The sequence below is a fragment of the Pollicipes pollicipes genome, unplaced genomic scaffold (genome assembly GCF_011947565.3).
Source record: "Pollicipes pollicipes isolate AB1234 unplaced genomic scaffold, Ppol_2.1 Scaffold_7261;HRSCAF=8764_pilon_pilon_pilon, whole genome shotgun sequence".
Classification (NCBI taxonomy): domain Eukaryota; kingdom Metazoa; phylum Arthropoda; class Thecostraca; order Pollicipedomorpha; family Pollicipedidae; genus Pollicipes; species Pollicipes pollicipes.
In genome coordinates, this window is record NW_023597054.1 from 4461238 (window position 1) to 4480376 (window position 19139).

At 55.0% G+C, this 19139-nt stretch overlaps 2 protein-coding genes across 5 annotated transcripts in view; one reads left to right on the forward strand and one right to left on the reverse strand.

The window, feature by feature from the left end:
• The window catches only part of Pus1 (Pseudouridine synthase 1), an 11132-nt gene extending 7142 nt beyond the window's left edge, over positions 1–3990 (forward strand). For all 4 annotated transcript variants that reach the window (XM_037236800.1, XM_037236799.1, XM_037236801.1 and 1 more), the window contains 6 exons: positions 1–94; positions 629–715; positions 936–1036; positions 1825–1979; positions 2575–2726; positions 3545–3990. The exon at positions 1–94 is cut by the window's left edge and continues 90 nt beyond it. In XM_037236800.1, the coding sequence (XP_037092695.1) occupies positions 1–94; positions 629–715; positions 936–1036; positions 1825–1979; positions 2575–2726; positions 3545–3848 (893 nt within the window). In that variant the 3' untranslated portion in view covers positions 3849–3990. The remainder of the gene's footprint in view (positions 95–628; positions 716–935; positions 1037–1824; positions 1980–2574; positions 2727–3544) is intronic.
• A 2089-nt stretch (positions 3991–6079) lies between these two features.
• Positions 6080–18775, reverse strand: LOC119112627 (sphingomyelin phosphodiesterase). The gene is made up of 10 exons (XM_037236855.1): positions 18695–18775; positions 14034–14181; positions 11689–11893; positions 10192–10350; positions 9593–9817; positions 9237–9409; positions 8420–8620; positions 8053–8223; positions 6839–7022; positions 6080–6446 (listed from the first exon to the last, which is right to left on the reverse strand). Exons 1-10 carry the CDS (start codon positions 18741–18743, stop codon positions 6147–6149), a joined length of 1815 nt encoding a protein of 604 aa, XP_037092750.1. The 5' UTR covers positions 18744–18775; the 3' UTR covers positions 6080–6146.
• Positions 18776–19139: the final 364 nt, after the last annotated feature.

Below are 19139 nucleotides of genomic sequence, written 5' to 3' on the forward strand. Positions count from 1 at the left end.
ACGCCAAGCTGCAATGCTGCGCGCGCACTTACCACTACGTCAGCCCCAGCTTCGCCTTCAGCCCGTCCCCTGAGCTCATCTCCGAGCAGTACAGGTGAGGTGACTGACGGGGCGGCCGGCGGAGGACGGCGGCGTGCTCAGCCGGCCGCACTTGGTGGCCTGGAGCTAATGGAAACCTGTGCATCCGTAGCAGTGACGGGTCGTGTGCGTGTAATCAGTGTGGGGCTATTCATCGACGCAGTGGCTGTGGGAGTCGCCAACGGGAATACAAATAGGGAGCCGTGGCTGGTTTCCGCAGATGAACTTGATCCGAGATCTGGTGCCCTGATCCCAGCAAGGACACTCAACCGGCCACTGACGCCACCTTTTGGTGATGTCGAGCAACAAGTTTCGTTCGATGGTTTATTGACGTGTGAAACAGCGAGACCTTTAGCGTTGTAGTCTACCGCTGGTGGAGTAATGCTGCAGGATCCCAGCGCGGGGTTCAAACGCTTAATCGCGCATGGCTCCGATGCCTGACAGCGGAGTAGGGCACGTTGAGCGTGTGCGAGATTGTATGACGGGTCATTATTTGCAACACCGATCCGTCACCTAATCGGTCGTCATTATCGATCATCTCTTTTGCCAGGATGCCTGATGAAGTGCTGAGCAACGTGAATCGGCTGTTCGAGAAGTACACAGGCACCCACAACTACCATAATTTCACTTCAAGAAGGTGAGCATATGTGGTTGCGACGGAGCTGAGTAACGTGAGACGTTTAATACTGAGGTAGAACAGACGCACGCGGTCAAATAATGAAAACGTTAATGCGTTTCTAACGCCCTGAAGCGTAAGCGCTTTGCGAATGTGGCAAGATTTTGACCGTGCGTTACGGTGCTGGCATGTTGAGTATGTAGGCAGTGACCAGCCGGTAACTGGACGATGTTTGACGTAGAAAACCGAACGACCCGAGCAACAAACGCTACGTCATGGAGATGGGCTGCAGCCAGCCGTTCGTAAGGCGCGGCGTTGAGTTCGTCGTCATCACCGTGAAGGGTAAGTGCCCCGCTCCGGCAGGGATTGTCCTGACGAGCCGCGCACCGGTTTGCCACTGCCGCTGTCGATGGGTCACGATCTTGTGGTACTGATGCTAGCTGAAGACACACCTGGAATTCGTTCAAGATAACCGTAACACACGATTCCCGGCTATATTTCGACGATTTGTAATTATTTCACAACAGCTATTACTTTGTGACAAACAGAGAGATATCGGGAAGGGCATATAGGGGGAAGGGCATGCCCCTTCTTCCTGGGCCGAGAGGTTTTCACTTGATACTCATGGGCGAGAGGTTTACACTTGATACTTTGCAAAGATTCGGTCCAAATTCGCAGGATTCGGGAGAAAATAGCATTTAGCCCCCATCTCTTAACAAGGCTGGTTTCGTGCCTCGTGGCAAAGCTTGCAGGTGAGACGTTTCATATCCAACTGCGGATGAACTATGTCCCTAAAACAACTGTACAAATTGCAGGCCAATGTCTGCGTTAAATGCACTTGACGAATGCAGCCATTGTGCCATGCTCAGACCCAATTGAGAGGAGGCGAACAGCGAGCATTACCATTAGTGAGCCGTCTGTGCCGTTGGTGTGCCGCTGTGGACGTGTCCGGAGCTATCTGTGTTTTTGGTGTGCTGCTGTGGACTTGACCGGAGCCGTCTGTCGTCTGGCAGGCCATAGCTGTGGCCTGAGCTTTCTGTGTCGTCTGGCAGGTCAGAGCTGTGGCCTGAGCTTTCTGTGTCGTCTGGCAGGTCAGAGCTGTGGCCTGAGCTTTCTGTGTCGTCTGGCAGGTCAGAGCTTCATGCTGCACCAAATCCGCAAGATGGTGGGCGTGGTGATGGCCGTGGCGCAGGGGCACGCCGAGGAGGGCGTGTTCGAGCGCGCCTGGAGCCTGGATCGCATCGACCTGCCCGTGGCCCCCGCCCTCGGGCTGCTCTTGCACGAGGTGAGGCGGACGTGGCGCTCCAACCGGGGCTTGCCACTGCACCGGTGTATGTATGGCGCGCGCGGTGACAGTTGTCTGCTGTTGTGCTCGATGTGGACCTGTTGTGCTTGATATGGAACTGATGTGCTTGATGTGGGGCTGCTGCTGTGCTTGATGTGGGGTTGCTGTCGTGCTTGATGTGGGCTTGTGGTTGATATGGGGCTGCTGTTGTGCTTGATGTGGAGCTGCTGTTGTGCTGGATGTGGGGCTGCTGTTGTACTTGATGTGAGGCTGGTACTGTTCTTGATGTGGAACTGCTGTTGTGTTTGATGTTTTGCTGCTGCTGTGGGGTTGCTGTTGTGCTTGATGTGGCGCTACTTTTGTGCTGGATGTGGGACTGCTGTTGTGCTTTTATTGCTTCACACAGCGAACAGATGCCAACGCATTATGATAATGCCAGTGCCGTTAAGCTGAGCGCGGTGTTCATTAACGTGATGCTATGCTGTAGCCCAGATGGGGCCTGTGTCGGCGGCTGAGGACGCGTTGCCACACGCGAGGCTCCGGGGAGGGCGCTCGGTCGGCATGGCCAGCTCACGGGCTGCCCTCTTCCGACCAGGTGCACTACGACCGGTACAACCAGCGCTTCGGCAGCGGTGGCTCCAACACGCACGACAACATCGAGTGGTCGGCCGTGGAGGACAAGGTGCGCCGCTTCACCGATGACTTCATCTACGCCGACATCGTGCGCACCGAGCTGGAGGAGAAGCCGTATCCTTTGGCTGGGGAGTGATCCGGCGGACCGGCGCCGCGAGCGGTCCGGTGACGCGATTATGAGCCATGCCTCCTAGTCTTGGGACGGGTGGTCTGGCTGGAAGTAGGGTCGGTATGAAGTGGGATCAGATGAATTTCATACGGTTTTATTATGCTACTGTGCATGTCTCTGATCAAAGCATGTAGTATTTTGTTTTCAGTGAAATGCACCATTTGGTTTGCCTGTAGGATTGTTTTTTCTGATAGCGCTGGACCTCATTGTCCTCTGTGAGAGCCTCAGGTCTGGTGTCTGCACGTGCCTGTGCGTCGTCACACCTCGTTCCCCTGTGGTGACCCCTGCCTGTGTGTCGGCATCGCTCGTGTGTCGCCACACCTCGCTCCCCGGCGGTGACCCCTGTCCGCGTGTCGGCATCGCTCGTGTGTCGCCACACCTCGCTCCCCGGCGGTGACCCCTGTCCGCGTGTCGGCATCGCTCGTGTGTCGTCGCACCTCGCTCCCCGGCGGTGACCCCTGTCCGCGTGTCGGCATCGCTCGTGTGTCGTCACACCTCGCTCCCCGGCGGTGACCCCTGTCCGCGTGTCGGCATCGCTCGTGTGTCGTCACACCTCGCTCCCCGGCGGTGACCCCTGTCCGCGTGTCGGCATCGCTCGTGTGTCGTCACACCTCGCTCCCCGGCGGTGACCCCTGTCCGCGTGTCGGCATCGCTCGTGTGTCGTCACACCTCGCTCCCCGTGGTGACCCCTGTCCGCGTGTCGGCATCGCTCGTGTGTCGTCACACCTCGCTCCCCGGCGGTGACCTTGACCGAAGTGATCAGCATGCTGAGCTGGCTGAGGACGTTGCCGCTGCACACCTTCGACATCCGCGAGGGTGACCTGAGCCCGCCACCTGGCCCGGCTGCCGCCGCCGACCGCTCCGGCTCACAGGGCGGCAGCGGCCAGCTCGCTGCCGGCCAGCAGACAGCGGAGGGGGGCCACTCGGGGCCGCCTGTGGTCGGCCAGGCCGCGGGAACTGGTGCAGAGCTCGCCGAGGCGCAGACGGCTGTGAACTGCGGCGCGGAGCCGGCTGTTAACGCCCAGCTGCCGTCGTTAGGTGGCGGCGGGACGACCACGACCAGTTGACGAGTGGAAACGTGTAATGCTTTGAGGGCGGTTGTGGTGGGGTTTGCGAGTTTTGAACAGGTTGGTGAAAAGTGGAGAAGGATCCGTGGTTTCGCGGGTGAAGATGTCGTCGCAGGGATACTCTGCAGCGTGTTGCGTTGGATTGGGGGGGGGGGGGGGGAGGCGGAGGAGGTTAAAAGACGTTTTTGTCTTGTTCTACATGAATCATGCAAAAATGTGGCAACTGACACCCTTGAAGGAGCGATGTTACATTGTTTTATAGTTGGATAATGCGATATGCCTGTGGAGTGCTAAACGATACATTATTTCATATTCGGGCCATGGCCTTGTGTTGCAAAGTGTACAGTGCTACGCTATCAAATGTTCGGGGAATACAGCATGTCACAAGCTGCGATGATGAGAGTTGCCAACATCCACCAAAACACTGAACCGCTCCGAATGGCAGTGCACGTGGACAGGCAGCAGGCGGCCCAGCCGACACCGCTGGGCCTGGCGGCAGCCCGAGAAAGCACCGATCAGGTCAAACGAGAGGCGACGGGCGGCTACATCACCTCTGGTGAGTGCGGCTGCGCCATGTGGTCAACATCGTCGCCTTGTGAATATTAGGTCGCTGAAAGTTCCATGAAAGCAGAACGTGGATCTTTGCATGATTTCGTTCCATGGTTCATGGCAAAACAGACGAGAGAAAGCGTTAATTTCACTCGCTTGGGCTTCCCAGCGAGGGTTAGGGACTTGTAGACGGGATGGGAGATCAGTGATCATTCAACAGGGGCAACAGATCATTCAACAGATCATTCAACACGGTATCCCTCGGGCGCACGTGTCACTCGTCTGTAGGAAATTAATGGGACGTATTATTTTGTACGTGACGAAATGTTCACAGTCATGTATACGTGTAATGCGTGAAAGGCACTAAATCTGCAGACGTGGCCAGACGTTAGCCGGCTGTTTTGGCGTGCGTATTGATGCAGCGTCCACGCATGATATCATGTGTCTCATGTATATTGAAGGAGCGCGACGCATGCCATCGTGGGCCCCATCGTGCAGCGCTAGATCGTTGACTTGTTGGGTGTGTATTTGCAGCATTTGTGATGAAATTGGCGTGGGGTGACCTTTGTCTCAACCTTCGCCTTCCTACGCGATGTTCGTTTTTCTTTTCATCCCACCATAATGGTCACGGCCGTTCACATTAGTATTGCGAACACGGCGCTGGAGCTTGTCGGATTGGTTCTACAAACCATGGCAGCCGTACATTTCTTATTGAAGTGTTTTTGAGACCTTATGGATGATGACCTGCTTTTATCGGGGGATGAACTACATGTTTGTAAAGTACTTTTAAGGAGTTTATTCACTCTTAAATGTAAGTTCTCCGGAGCGAACTACCTCGCACATCAAAACACGCGAACCCCACAAATATTCATAACAAAGACCAGACGAACACACCGAGCTGAGGCTGACAGGCTGACCGGTGATGCCTTCAGTTTGTGACGTTTCGTCATCTCCAGCGCTGTGATATTCAAAAACGTGCAGCTCTCGATCCGGTTTGGACGGTGCCTGCCACAAGAAGTCAGCGCAGTTGCCGTCCGTCGTCCACCGGGTTTGCATCGCCGTGTGGTCGGCAACTGGTGGCGCAGCCGGCAGTCGGCAGCTAGCAGCGCTGCCGGCAGTCGGCAGCTAGCAGCGCTGCCGGCAGTCGGCAGCTAGCAGCGCTGCCGGCAGTCGGCAGCTAGCAGCGCTGCCGGCAGTCGGCAGCTAGCAGCGCTGCCGGCAGTCGGCAGCTAGCAGCGCTGCCGGCAGTTGACAGCTAGCAGCGCTGCCGGCAGTCGGCAGCTAGCAGCGCTGCCGGCAGTCGGCAGCTAGCAGCGCTGCCGGCAGTCGGCAGCTAGCAGCGCTGCCGGCAGTTGACAGCTAGCAGCGCTGCCGGCAGTCGGCAGCTAGCAGCGCTGCCGGCAGTTGACAGCTAGCAGCGCTGCCGGCAGTCGGCAGCTAGCAGCGCTGCCGGCAGTCGGCAGATAGCAGCGCTGCCGGCAGTTGACAGCTAGCAGCGCTGCCGGCAGTTGACAGCTAGCAGCGCTGCCGGCAGTTGACAGCTAGCAGCTCGGCTTGCGGTTGGCAGCTAGCAGCGCTGTCGGCAGTCGGCAGCTAGCAGCGCGGCATGCGGTCGGCAGCTAGCAGCGCGGCCTGCGGTCGGCAGCTAACAACGCTGCCGGCAGTCGGCAGCTAGCAGCGCGGCATGCGGTCGGCAGCTAGCAGCGCGGCCTGCGGTCGGCAGCTAACAGCGCTGCCGGCAGTCGGCAGCTAGCAGCGTGGCCGGCTGGTGTCGGACGTCTCGGCGGCGCAGATGCGCGTGCGGCGGCAATCGGGCCCGCACGGGCCGGCGTCCGCCTGCGCCGCCGCACTGTGATAGAAGTAGTCCATGTACTGATCGAACTTGGCGGTATCCGTCTTCATGCGCTGCACCAGCTGGTCGTAGTTCTGCGGCGTAGGCGGCGCCTCCAGCAGGTCGGCTCGTGCCGAGTAGAGCAAGTGGAAACTTGTGTCGTTCGCGCTGTTTGCTTGCGTCAGATTCATGATGTACGTGTCATAGTCAAGAGCCATCTGTCGGTACAAAGAAGAGTTGGTGTGTTATCGTGTGACAGGGACGGGGTGAGTAACATTGGATGTCTGAACCAAATAACGGACTCGGTCAATAAAGCACAAGATGCCTTATTTGCAATGAGGCCGAAAATGCTTGATCTGTTAATAATTTTTTACCGGGGTAATGGCCGAGTGGTTAGCGCATTCGGGTCCTACGTGGGGGGGGGGGGGGGGGGGGGGTCGAATCTCGGTTGCACCACGGCCCGCGAGCGCTAATGTGGCGACTATCACTATCATATAACGCAATAAAACAAGCTTATTCGCAGCCGTTGCCCTCACCTCCAATGACAGCTTGCGTCGCTCGCTGCCAGTGCCTCTGAACTACGCTGGCCTGATAGTGCCAGCACACGTACCCAGGTGATGTTTGTGTCGACGGTGTAGATGCGGTATGCCGGGTTGAGGAAGCTGTAGGTGGTGGCGGCCGGCGCGATGTAAGCCATGCCCACCGCGCGGGCGGCATCCTCCAAGTCGTAGAACACCTCAAACTCGTCCTTGTGCGTGTGACCGTAGAACTGTGCGGCTATTGTGTCCTCGTACCTGTCGGCGCCCGAGGAGTCGTCGTCACGGGCGCTGGCCACTGGACGGGCGCCGGTCAGGAGCGGCCAGCATGACGCATGTCTGGCAGTAATACCCGTCCAGGGTCAATTGACACGTGCAAATAGAATGGGGTCACTCGGTCCACGACTGAACGTTGGCAAATTTGCGAGGTATATAGGCATAAATGTCCTAACTTGTCACCTTGCATCTAGCGGCATGGAATATGTGGCATGGAATATGTGGAAGCAGCCACATCAGTTTCCATTGAGCGTGTTGTAACATTCTACGATTCAAGAATGTCTGTTCTAGAAGCTTTGACCATTGAGCTTTGCGAAGCACTTTCAGCGCTTTCATCATCTGACACGAAAAGGAGTATGGTGGGGGTGTCTGCGGGGTTGTCGGTAATAGCGTCGTCGGTAATAACGCAGTCGGTAATAGCGTCGTCAATGGCCACAGCGGGCTGGCTGGTGAGGACTTCAAAAAGGCTTCACAAAACCGGGACCCGAGGCATTCCTGGCATACCACCGAGCTTCCCACGCGTGACTGGCGCTGGAGGCATGAGCGTCAGATGGCCAGCCCATTGGCCCGACAAAGGAATACATGCAGGTCACGTTTCCCGCAACCCCGCGATGCCTGGATAACGCCGCGTACGATGGCTGCGTCCCCAGAACACGGAACACCAGCTGGCGACAGCCGCGCTCCGTCACCAGCTGGCGACAGTCGCGGGGTTATCCGCGCGCTCAGCAGCTGGTGACGGAGCGCGGCTGTCACCAGCCGCGCTCCGTCAGCAGCTGGTGACAGCCGCGCCCCGTCACCAGCTGGCGACAGCCGCGCTCCGTCACCAGCTGGTGACAGCCGCGCTCCGTCACCAGCTGGCGACAGCCGCGCCCCGTCACCAGCTGGTGACAGCCGAGCCCCGTCACCAGCTGGCGACAGCCGCGCTCCGTCACCAGCTGGCGACAGCCGCGCTCCGTCACCAGCTGGTGACAGCGGCGCCTCGTCGCCGCCCGGCGCACCAGCGACGACTTACCTGTTGACGATACGGTTGAACTGGTGACTCCAGACAGGCAGGCAGTCTGTGATGCCCGGCGGGATGTGGCTGAGCAGGTGGACCTTCTCGCCGGCGTCCTCGGCCTCCTGCAGCTGGTCAGCCAGCCACTGCAGCTCGCCGCTCGGGTCCACCGAGTCCAGCACCAGCCACCTGAGGGCCACGAAGGTGGAGGGGCACCGAAACGCCGGGATCACACGTGACGATAACTTTCAAATTGGCGTCTTTGAGTTAAATAGGCAGACTCGGTCAGATACATAACGCCACGAAGGCCACCATCTCGGGTCTGGCCTCCTCGAGTTAGTGCCCCTCTGTTCGGCGAGATCTGGACCGGACGCTGCCGACTGACCAGTTCAGGCTGTTGCAGAAGTTGGAGTTGATGCTGATGACGCGCAGCTGGCCAGGGATGGGCCTGGTGGAGTAGTAGGAGCCCCGCTCTATGGTGCCAGGCGACACGTCCGAGCTGAACATAGTCGGCCACACGTCTTTGAATGTGTCCGCGAGCCACGAGATGTTGTTGGTGGCCGATATGGTGGACTCGGGCGGGTATCTGCGGCGATGGACCGGCTCAGGATCAGTCACCGCCGCTCCTTCACGGAACGCGGTGATCTAGCAGAAGGGCACACATTTAGGGCCTTTGACCTGGTGCGGGATTGACCTGCACCGTCACAGGCTTGGCGTCTCCTACAAATGCAAGGCGAGGAACTTCTCTAATTGATCCAGTGTGTGCGTTTATCTAAACGTGCATGGGTGATCTCTATTTGGCATGTGAGTTGAAAAATGCTGTGCACTGTATGCAGTGCAGCCACAGTCACAAGACACTTGCAGTTGGGTGAAATTGGAGCGCTTAGACCTTTCGTCACTCAGTCCATATAGCTCCTACCCTGCCCACTCTCCCATCTTCATTAGACAAGCGTGTAGGCATGAAATTACCGGTAACATGGCTGTGAGTCATGTTAGTGCCTGAGTGCGCTTCCGCATAAGCATTCCCGGCTCTGGCTCACAGCTTATAAAGTGGTGGAATCGGGCTCTGGCTTGCCGTAGCGTAGCACAGACATGAATCAACTCCAATTCCGACTCAACAAGATAAGGCTAAATTCCGGACTAGACTTCGATGGAGTCAGTGCCGATGGCAGCAGGAGCCTGTGTGAGCGACCAAAACTGACATGTTGATGAAGCAGGGCGCGTGGTTGCCAATGGATGAGAAGATGGGCGTGTCGGCAAAGCGTCCCTTCATCAGATGCAGCGACTCCCGAATTGAGCGCTGGTTGCCCTCTCGCGTCTGGTTCCATATGTCGTGGGCTGGCAGGTCCCCAGTCATGTAGATCAGGTCAATATCCTGTGGACAACACCATCACCTCTCCAGCACAGCCCTGAGATCCGGGGTCATGGATACACGTGCGGTCCGCGCGCACGAGAGAGCGCCCGTCCCCTGCCACAATGGACAGGTCACCCCGGCCACCAGAGCGCTGCCACCCACGGCGACGGCTCCGCCTCGACCGCCGGCCGATCGGACTCTCACAGGGTGGTGGTCGACGATCCAGTCGAGTGTCCTCTCCAGCGTCACCATCGGGATGTCGCAGTGGGCGAGCGCGCCGTACGGGCCGGCCGTGCCGTTGGTGCCGGGCCCGAGCGCCGCATGGCAGCACATGGGCAGGTCGCAGTCGGCCAGACTGCCGGCTGCGTACGCCAGGTCCACGTGCGGATCGCTCAGCTGCAGGATCTTCAGCGTGGTCGTGTCGGAGGGCTGCCGGCGGAGGCGATAGCTGAGGTCGCACCTGCCGCCGCTGGCGGCGGGGCCACGCGAAGCGCCGCAGGGCCTGCGGCTCCATAGATCGGCAACACTCCGGGCTCCATCAGCTGTGTGGACCAGGCTGCCTCCACGAGACGATAAATAGGTGGGATACTTGCAGTATGTCGAGCTGGTATTTTGCCACACTTTCATAGCTTTCTCAAGGGACCAGGCGCCAGTTCATTAAGGCTCGGCAGCACCATGTCAGCGACTTATTTGTCTCAAACTGTCCGCACTTACACAATCATCGTTTGCTTAGAAGAAACTTCAGTTTGGTTCAGTTCAGCGATTCCCGGCGCCAATTTTTCACCCTCCGTTCCCACCGGTACCTCTGGCAGCACGGGCTCCACGTGCGGCGGCTTGGGTTTGTCGGACAGCTGGACCTCCCAGGGCGGCCAGATGGCGGCTCCACAGCGCGCCCCGAGCGCAAACGTGCAGATGTCGTCCCCCGTGGTGTTGCGGCGAGCCAGCAGCTCGGCTATGCTGGGCTGCCGGCCATGTCGCACACCTCATTACAACAGGTGACTCTGGTGCAAAGAGGAAGGTCGGGCAGGCAGAAGCGTCAATTTTTGTAACTAACTGAAGGGGAGCTGACGACTCGATAGCCTAACTTCCTCAAATTTGTCCTTCTCAACGGATTCGCTCCTCTAGGTTTGGATGACGACGGTTTGTCTACCTATTTTTGTGTCCTTAATAAAGTAGTCATTTGTGGATGGCAGGATGGTAATCATAGCCAGCAGTTCAAGCCCAAAGAAGTTGATTCGTGGGGTGTCAACCTTTTCAAAACTTGTCATAATATTACAGAAAAAAATTGCGGTGGGGGGGGGGGGTCAAATCAACATGAAGTTATGAAATTGATAGCGCTACCACTCTAAAAAATATTTGACATCCCTGCAGGCAGGATAGGTCCAACCGCAATAAATTCGCCAGCACAGAGGCTTAATTGTAGAGCAGAATACTGCCTTACCTTCTGTCAGGGGCGCGGGCAGGGCGAAGGCTCAGGGGCACGCGCCCCGTTTAGGTTCCAAGGGGCCCGAAGGTTCCCTCGTAACTTATGATTAAGGGCTCAATTTGAGGGCTCGAAGGACCCGAAAGCGCAGGCGGAGGTCGTATTCAGGACCACCGGCACGCAGAGCCGGGCACTTTAACACCAGAGAGAGGGCCATGCCCGCTAATTAGGGGCCATGAGTCAACAAGGGCATGTTGTCAGCCAGGTAACACCAGTAACACACAGTTGGCTCCGGGCTGGCATGGGTTTGAGAACCGGTTTCCCAAGCAGGGACATACATTCCCAACGTCTGCCAGGGCCCCACAATGCCTGACAGGGACCCTGTGCTAACAAAGGGCCAGAGGCTGTGTTCAGTGAGGCCCGAAGAGGGACCAGACCAGCCCACCGCTGTGTGTCAGTCACCTAGCGTGGCCACGGCACATTGCTGTCAGCCACCGTCTCTGGCGAGATCAACGGCTCTGACTGGTATTGTGCGCCGTTGATAACCTTCGTAGCACAGGGGACTGTCATAGACTGTCATCGTGAACAACACAGACTGTTATGGGCGACCGCCACTGATCACGTCAAGCAATGCTGACTGCTTATTGGTCGCCGTTACTGACTGTTACTGGCGACCGCCGCTGATCATGTCAAGCAATGCCGACTGTTTACTGGTCGCCGTCACTGACTGTTATTGGCGACCGCCGCTGATCACATCAAACAATGCCGACTGCGTATTGGTCCCCGTCACTGACCGCCTGAATGCGACGGTCTGCTGTTTGCCACCATCACTGACCATGCCAAACGATGCTGACTGCTATCGGTCGTCGCCACGTACCGTAGCGAGTGAGATGGTGCCTCGGCACACCTCCTCCGGGTAGAGCTTGAACGTGATGCAGATCTGAGCGGCCTGCTCCTCAATCTCGTCCACGGGCACGCCGCTGTAGAACTCATTCAGAATGTTGCCCACGAAGAAGGCGCACGTGTTACACAGGGTGTCCTGGTCGGCTGGTGACCAGCGCGGAATACCGCCCGGGCGAGTCCTGCAGGCGCCGCCAGAGGTCAGCCTGAGGTCAGCACCGCCGCAAACAGGAGCCGGTGGAATTAGGAAGCTTTATGTATGTCCGATTGCTGGTCCAGTGAACAGCTCGAATCGGAAAAGAAAGAGGTCCATACCAGCTCCCCCAATATTCATCAAGATAGCACTATGTACTGGCGACCGTACAAGTATCTTCCCCAAATTGATGGGATGGCTTTCGACACATTCTGACGGAAACACGACGGTCGGCGCGGCCATTGAGTTGAATGTCATTATCAGTGAAAACCCGCACCCCGATGTTGGCCTAAAAGTGTACCCATTGGTGGATGCATTTCTGTTTCGAGCTTTTTCATTTGATCCCAATAGACCACCACCAGAGGTAAAGCAAAACTTCAACTCAAAATATTCATTAAAAAGCCCATTTCAGGGAGATAATTCGTCATTGCTGACGTACAACTGTCAAGTGGTACGTGAATCAGAGGAGCATGCAAATCACATCTGATTGGTCGATCAGACCTTGATCGGACGCGGCCAACCAACATTTTCCCACCAGCAGCACTCACCGATCCTTTTGGACAAACCGGTATTCGAATGAATAATATAATCAGCGCGAACATCAGCCAAATGTCGTCAATAAGGAAGCACTTATTACCACTCCTTGTTTTGCTCCATGGGTTTCCGTCTTGCCTTCTTTCACCTGCTGTTACAACTGGCCTGTTGATCGCCAGATCAAAGGACATCGGCTTCTCTGGCCCCACGTGCTCATGCGCAGGTTGAGGTCAAATCACCCTCAAAGCACGAAATGCCTCAAAATATTACCGCTGAAGCAGACTACAACATGCTGGCTCTTCCGCGTGGATGTGCTATCTATGTCATATATATATATATATATATATATATATATGTATATATATATATATATATATATATATATATATATATATAACTCTATCCGAAGCAGGTGTGCCGAGGCACCAGCTCATTCGCCACGGTAAGAAAGTCAATGCAAGTCAACATTGTTTGCCATGGTCACCGTCATCCCAAATATATATATACATATATATATATATATATATATATATATAACTCCTTAAGCCCTCGTTCTACAAAGGGTGCCCTCAGAGGTACCAATATTTTTTTCCTAAATGCCTCCCGCACGATTTGGAGCACGCTGGTGAGATCTTGGGTAGCGCGGTGCATGTAACTTCTAAGCATGTAGTTGAAATTCGATGTTGACGTACTTGAGGGCTCATCATCTGTAACGTATTTCTCCAGGTCATGTCGGTGACATCTTGCTTAAAAGTGATAAATTATGTCAATTTTTCGCAGGAATTGTACTTTCAAGTTTTCTGGCCCGATTTCTTGTACGTATCACATTGAGTGAATGCATTTTGTTCTGGCTGCTTTTGCAAGTTAAGACCACCCAAGGTCAAGCTAAGTCAAACCTTGACATTTGTGATCAGATAAGGCCCGTTGAATGAGATCTTTCAAACACCGATGACGCATATCTTATAACTTTAAAATGTTCTACTTATGCCGCTTTGCTCACTGATGGGGCTTCTTGTCGTCCTCGCCAACGCCATTGGCGTGTCACAACAATGACCTTCATTCTTCTGACCCAGCATGGCATGGTCTGGGGGACATGTGTCGGTGTCACTAACTGTCTGTCTGACATAATTTTCCAAAAACTGTTCAAGGTCGCCTGCCTGGTCGTCGCCCCACGCGTAGTTTTCGAGGTGTCAGGAAGAGTCTGTGCACCACTTATTTGACCTGTATGATCTAATTTCACCTGCTAAGGTGAAATTACCACTGCCTAACAACGCCTTTCCTTTGTAGTTCAATGAGAGGCTTTCGTTACCCTTTTACTCTGCATTCCTAGATTGCCTAGTTCTTGAGATCTTAAGGCTGCCTGTGAGGCTCTTCTCCGTAGGCCGAGGGTGAAGGGAAACCTCCGCAGCCTGAGGGTTTCAATGTAATGATCTTATCTACGTTTATAAAAAGATGATTTTAAGAATAAAATGGTCAAAGATAAGTGCTTAACTCACCAAACATCCTTTTACGGACCTACAGAAACCTCATGGATGCAGCCCAACGGCATGCTAGCGCTTGTGAGTTGTGCAGGCTTGCCCGCCCGCCGTACCTACCTGAGCACATGATGAATGTGCCGGACGTCGAGGGCGTCCAGCGCTCGCTGCAGGTACGGGTGCGGCTCGCCCGTCTCATATGATGTGCGCGCAGCCTGCACCAGGCGGCGGTAGTCCATCTGTGGGGAGGCCGCCGCTGCTGCCGCCGCTGCCGGCCGACGCTGGCACTGTCAGCGACAGAGTGCGAGGACGGGCGGGACCTGCGCCGCTGTGGCCAGCGGCCGGCTCTGGGCTGCTGACGTACTGATCCACCAACATGTATATATATATATATATATATATATATATATATATATATATATATATATATATATATATAGTGGGGGCTCGGAACACGCGCATGAACTTGGACACCAGGGCAAAGACGAGCGCTTCGAACCAGACTCTTCGAACCATCGCAGTGCGGAATCTTATACAAGTTTATCTTTTGGCAAAAATCACTGCGCCATCCTGGCGCGGTTGGGAAAGGCAACAGCAGTGATGGCTAGACAGATGGTCATAAAAATGTTGTTTTACCAGACTGCGCGTAAAAACGCGTGGTATAGCTGGTCCTACGTCCCACGGATGGCAGCTGACTCAGTGCATCTGACCTCGGCAAATCACTTTTCTGAGAGCCGCCGCGTCACTATCGTACTACATGAGAATACATCAGCCTTCAAAATCCAGCCACGTGAGTGGGCGGAAAATAGCAATTGAGGAACGCATAGACTGCACCATTCCGTATCAGGAGGGGCATCAAGGGGCACAAAGCTGCAAGTTAACAGTGAGCAACTAACTGATCAGCGGCTTTGGAGGTCAATGACGCTTACATGCAACGGTGTGAAAAGGACAGTGCTGTCAAGATATATTGTATCTCGCGGCCAGGTAGGGAAGAGAAGTCACACAGCGCCCGCAAAGCTGCAGATTTCTCTGGATGCCATTGCATCCAAGACGGGAGCAGACGGCCGAGACGACAAGCGGAGCCAGACGAGAGCAGACGGCCGAGACGACAAGCGGAGCCAGACGGGAGCAGACGGCCGAGACGACAAGCGGAGCCAGACGGGAGCAGACGGCCGAGACGACAAGCGGAGCCAGACGGGAGCAGACGGCCGAGACGACAAGCGGAGCCAGACGGGAGCAGACGGCCGAGACGACAAGCGGAACCAGACGGGAGCAGACGGCCGAGACGACAAGCGGGGCCAGACGAGAGCAGACGGGTAAAACAGCAAGCAGAGCCAGACGTTCAACACGCCGCAGGGCTGGAGAGCCAGGCGTGATTATTGGAGAGCTTAAACTCATACACAGCTTACAGAGAAGCCCGATGCAACAAGCAAAGCAATACTCCGGCTTGCATCCTGTGGTATCAAGTGTGCCGCGCAAGTCATAACGCTGTTTTCTGCGTGCATTATTCGCTTAACATTTTGTTCAGAGCTTGTGCTTTTACTGCGTTCATAATGCGATTACTGTGATACTCCATCATCAAACATTTATCCCGAATGGATTGAAAGTTAAGGAGGCAACAGGCAACACATTTACAATTAGAATGCTATTGGCCGGAGCTCGCCGACCACCTCATAAACTTTGTGTGTGGTGATCTTTGGGAGTTCTTGAACTATCCCGCTCCGGTTAGTCTGGCTGGGCGAGCGGCCACGGCCGGCCCCCTTGACGGTGGGCAGCCTAGGTTTACGTGCCGAGAGGCGCAGACCTCTCCGCTCGCGCCGTGTCCGCGGCCGGGCTGCACAGAGTGTGACTGCCCCCGCTCGCGCCGTGTCCGTGGCCGGGCTGCACAGAGTATGACTGCCTCCGCTCGCGCCGAGTCCGCTGCCGCGCTGCACAGAGTGTGACTGCCCCCGCTCGCGCCGAGTCCGCGGCCGGGCTGCACAGAGTGTGACTGCTGGCGCATCAGGTGGATCATGGGAAAGTCTTGCATTCAGACGACAGCGACTGCGAGTAATGGCCACCGCCAGTCTGACCGGGTCCAGGTGGGTCATCGCCGGTCTGATCGGTCCGGGTGGGCCATCGCCAATCTGATCGGTCCGGGTGGCGAGTTGTCAGTCTAACCGATCCAGGTGGGTCATCGCCAGTCTGACCGGTCTACGTGGATTACCGCCAGTCTAGCTGGTCCAGGCAGGTCATCACCAGTCTGACCGGTCCATGCGGGTCATCATCAGTCTGACCGGTTCAGGCGGATCATCGCCAGTCTGACCGGTCCAGGCGGATCATCGCCAGTCTGATCGGTCCGCCAGTCTGATCGGTCCTGGCGAGCCATCGCCAGTCTGGCCGGTCCATGCGGGTCATCATCAGTATGTCTGGTCCGGGCGGATCATCGCCAGTCTGACCGGTCCAAGTGACGTGTCGTCCGGTGTGGAAAACAGAGGTACTGTCCCGGTTCCCTGCGATACTGGCGTCAAAGAGGTGTGTTTAGTGGATACGTCAGCAATTGGTGACGAGCGCTCATGGACGCTAGTTCTTCCTACTTCGGCTTCACCCCGCTGTCTTTATGGGTAAATCACTAACGTGCCCCATAATACACCCAGGGCACATCCAGGATGGAAATGATTAGATAACGCATTGCAAAATCCAGTTCGGAACCTGTACTTTTGTTGTGCATATACGTTGACAACCCGTGCCTGGACTATGGACTGGATCCGTTTTTATTGCAAGTTGCTCTGCATTTTTGAAACCCAATCCTGTTTATTCCTTTTTGCTTCCTTCGCACATTTATGGGTAGCGATTGTTTCGAACGGAGCGACCAAGCATTTATTTCCGTCAGTTTGATCTGTTCCCTGCAGCCTATCTGATTAACAGCTTAGTCGAGTGACCCGAAGTTTTTTATGCACGTGTGTAGTTAATTCGTGTCAATGCCTTTGTTTTTGAAAACTCAGCATGCTGTGAACTTTAACTTTCGTGGAAGGGCGTTCCACCGACCAACTCATGGTTAGACTTTTTATAGCTACTCAATACCAAAGAATGTCTCCAAAGCCGCAGTAAACATTTGGTTTGAAAAGTCGATACGCATGATGCACAGACATTTATAGTTTTGCTAAGCAAAGGCGTCCCATGGCATGTGATGCTATGGTCTATGAAGCCAGCAGGTCACTTACAGCAGCATTTCTTTTTAGCCGCCTTTACGGGACAGCAAACGTGTTGACAGCAGTCATGAGTCGGACCAAGCATCATCCTCTATTTCATGTCATGTGGGTGTCGCAGCTATGTCACTTTTTCTTTGACCATGCTTCGTTACTGCTAAAATGGATTGCCCTGAAGAGATTGGTTGAGAGCTGTAGTCCATGTTTACGGAAAGGACTGCGTCCACTTTAGCCTTGTTTAGGAAAATGGCTGCTCCTTAGAGTGCGATCCCTTAACAAATAGTTCTACCAGTGCCTTGTCACACCTCAGACCATCCAAGTTGACTGAGCAAAACATTGGGTCTGTTTGAGACTAAAAAATGGGGCACTGCTTACTTGCAGTCGCTTGTAGTCAGACAGCACCGTACGTTACGGTCAAGCCAAGTTGTGCAAGTCACGAGTTTGGTCACGTTGAAATGCTCCAGCTGCACAGCATTCGCAGGTAGTAAATATTCCTAAAGCTAGTGAAAGATGACGCACAGAGCAGAACGCCAAAGCAACAAAATGGCATAATGACGCTCTCACGACAAACGGACCCATTTCTTTTGTTGACCGAAGGTCAGGTTGCCTTCGCCCAGCGGCCTATATGAGACGTCACATAGGAGGTTGCATCCAAACTCTTAGAATGCTGCACCACCAAGAACTATAAAGATTCATTGGCTATCATTTCTAAAGCGGGCTTAAAACGGCTCGGTAGGTTAGATCGCGTGAGGTCAGGTCAGTTCAGGTCATTGTGAGGTACGATATGTCATCTGCGCTCAAAGCCGTAAGGGATGTCCGCAAAAGACACATTAATAACTTCGCGAAGTGCAACAGCCTACTGCACTAAGAAACACAAGATTGTCAGCGCCAGGTGCGAACTGGCTTTTCTGGAACTGGTTCATTGACATAGGGCCAAATGGGCCTTTGGAGCAAGTGTGGTCACATCGGAGTCACATCTTTAAGTTTTAAACACAAGAAATAGCGCAGGCAAATAACTGATCACTAGTTATTGACCTCCACTTAATTATAAATAAAACATTGCAATGCTAGTATTCTGACCGATCAAAGCACTAGAGCCGGTAAGTTTGGTGTTGGAAATTCTCCGACTAAGAAAATGACACCCTTTTTAAAATCTGTATGGCTTGGCCCACTTTTACCGTCCTAGTTCAGTCAACTGGAGCGACCCCTGTCATTGGGGTTAGCAAGCAAGATATCAGTTAGCTCGTAGAAGAAAGAATAAAATGCACTGAAAGCTTGCATCCACGTCTATTCTTTCTATGTAAAGCTGGGAAAACCCGCGAGTTCTCTCAAGGCTACGACATGGCGGGGAGAACCTAAACATGCAAGGTTGTATGTTAAGGAAATGTGGCGAAGTGGCGGGAACAGGCATCAACCTCCATCCACCATACGGGCCATCAGCACGCCTTGCAATAGTATCTACCACTTATATATGCAGCAATATGGCCATTTCGGCCGAGCATCTCAATTGCTCCACTTGCACTACTCGGGCAGCCTTCAGTGACGCGATGGAGATTTCACACTTCCACGACGGTAGCTCTAGGAATCGCCCACCTATAGTTATGGCGATCAGAGGCGCCAGCACGCCTCCTGTTTCCACCATGCTGACGATCCGGCTGTCCCGCTGTGCACCCATCGGTGGCGCGACCCGCACTGCCGGGAGAGGCGCGCTAGCTGATATATCATTCGGATTGAGCAGGTGTGCGCTCTCAGCGCCCCTGAGACGCGTGTGCTGTAACATCTGGGTTTTTAGGCGAAGGGCAGTCCTCACCACCACCACCAAGGCCATGTACCACACAATGGTGGAGGTGGGGACACAGGAGGCATATGCCCTCCCCCTCAGGTTCCAGGGGGTCGAAAGGTCTCTCGGAAGCTAAATGTCAGGTCGAGGGTCCAACTTTGAGTCCCCAAGAACCCGAAAGGCTGGCTGGAGGATGTACTAAGGGGCCCAGTCCGCAGGGCTGGCGCCTCAAATATCCTTCAGGGCCTCTTGTAACGA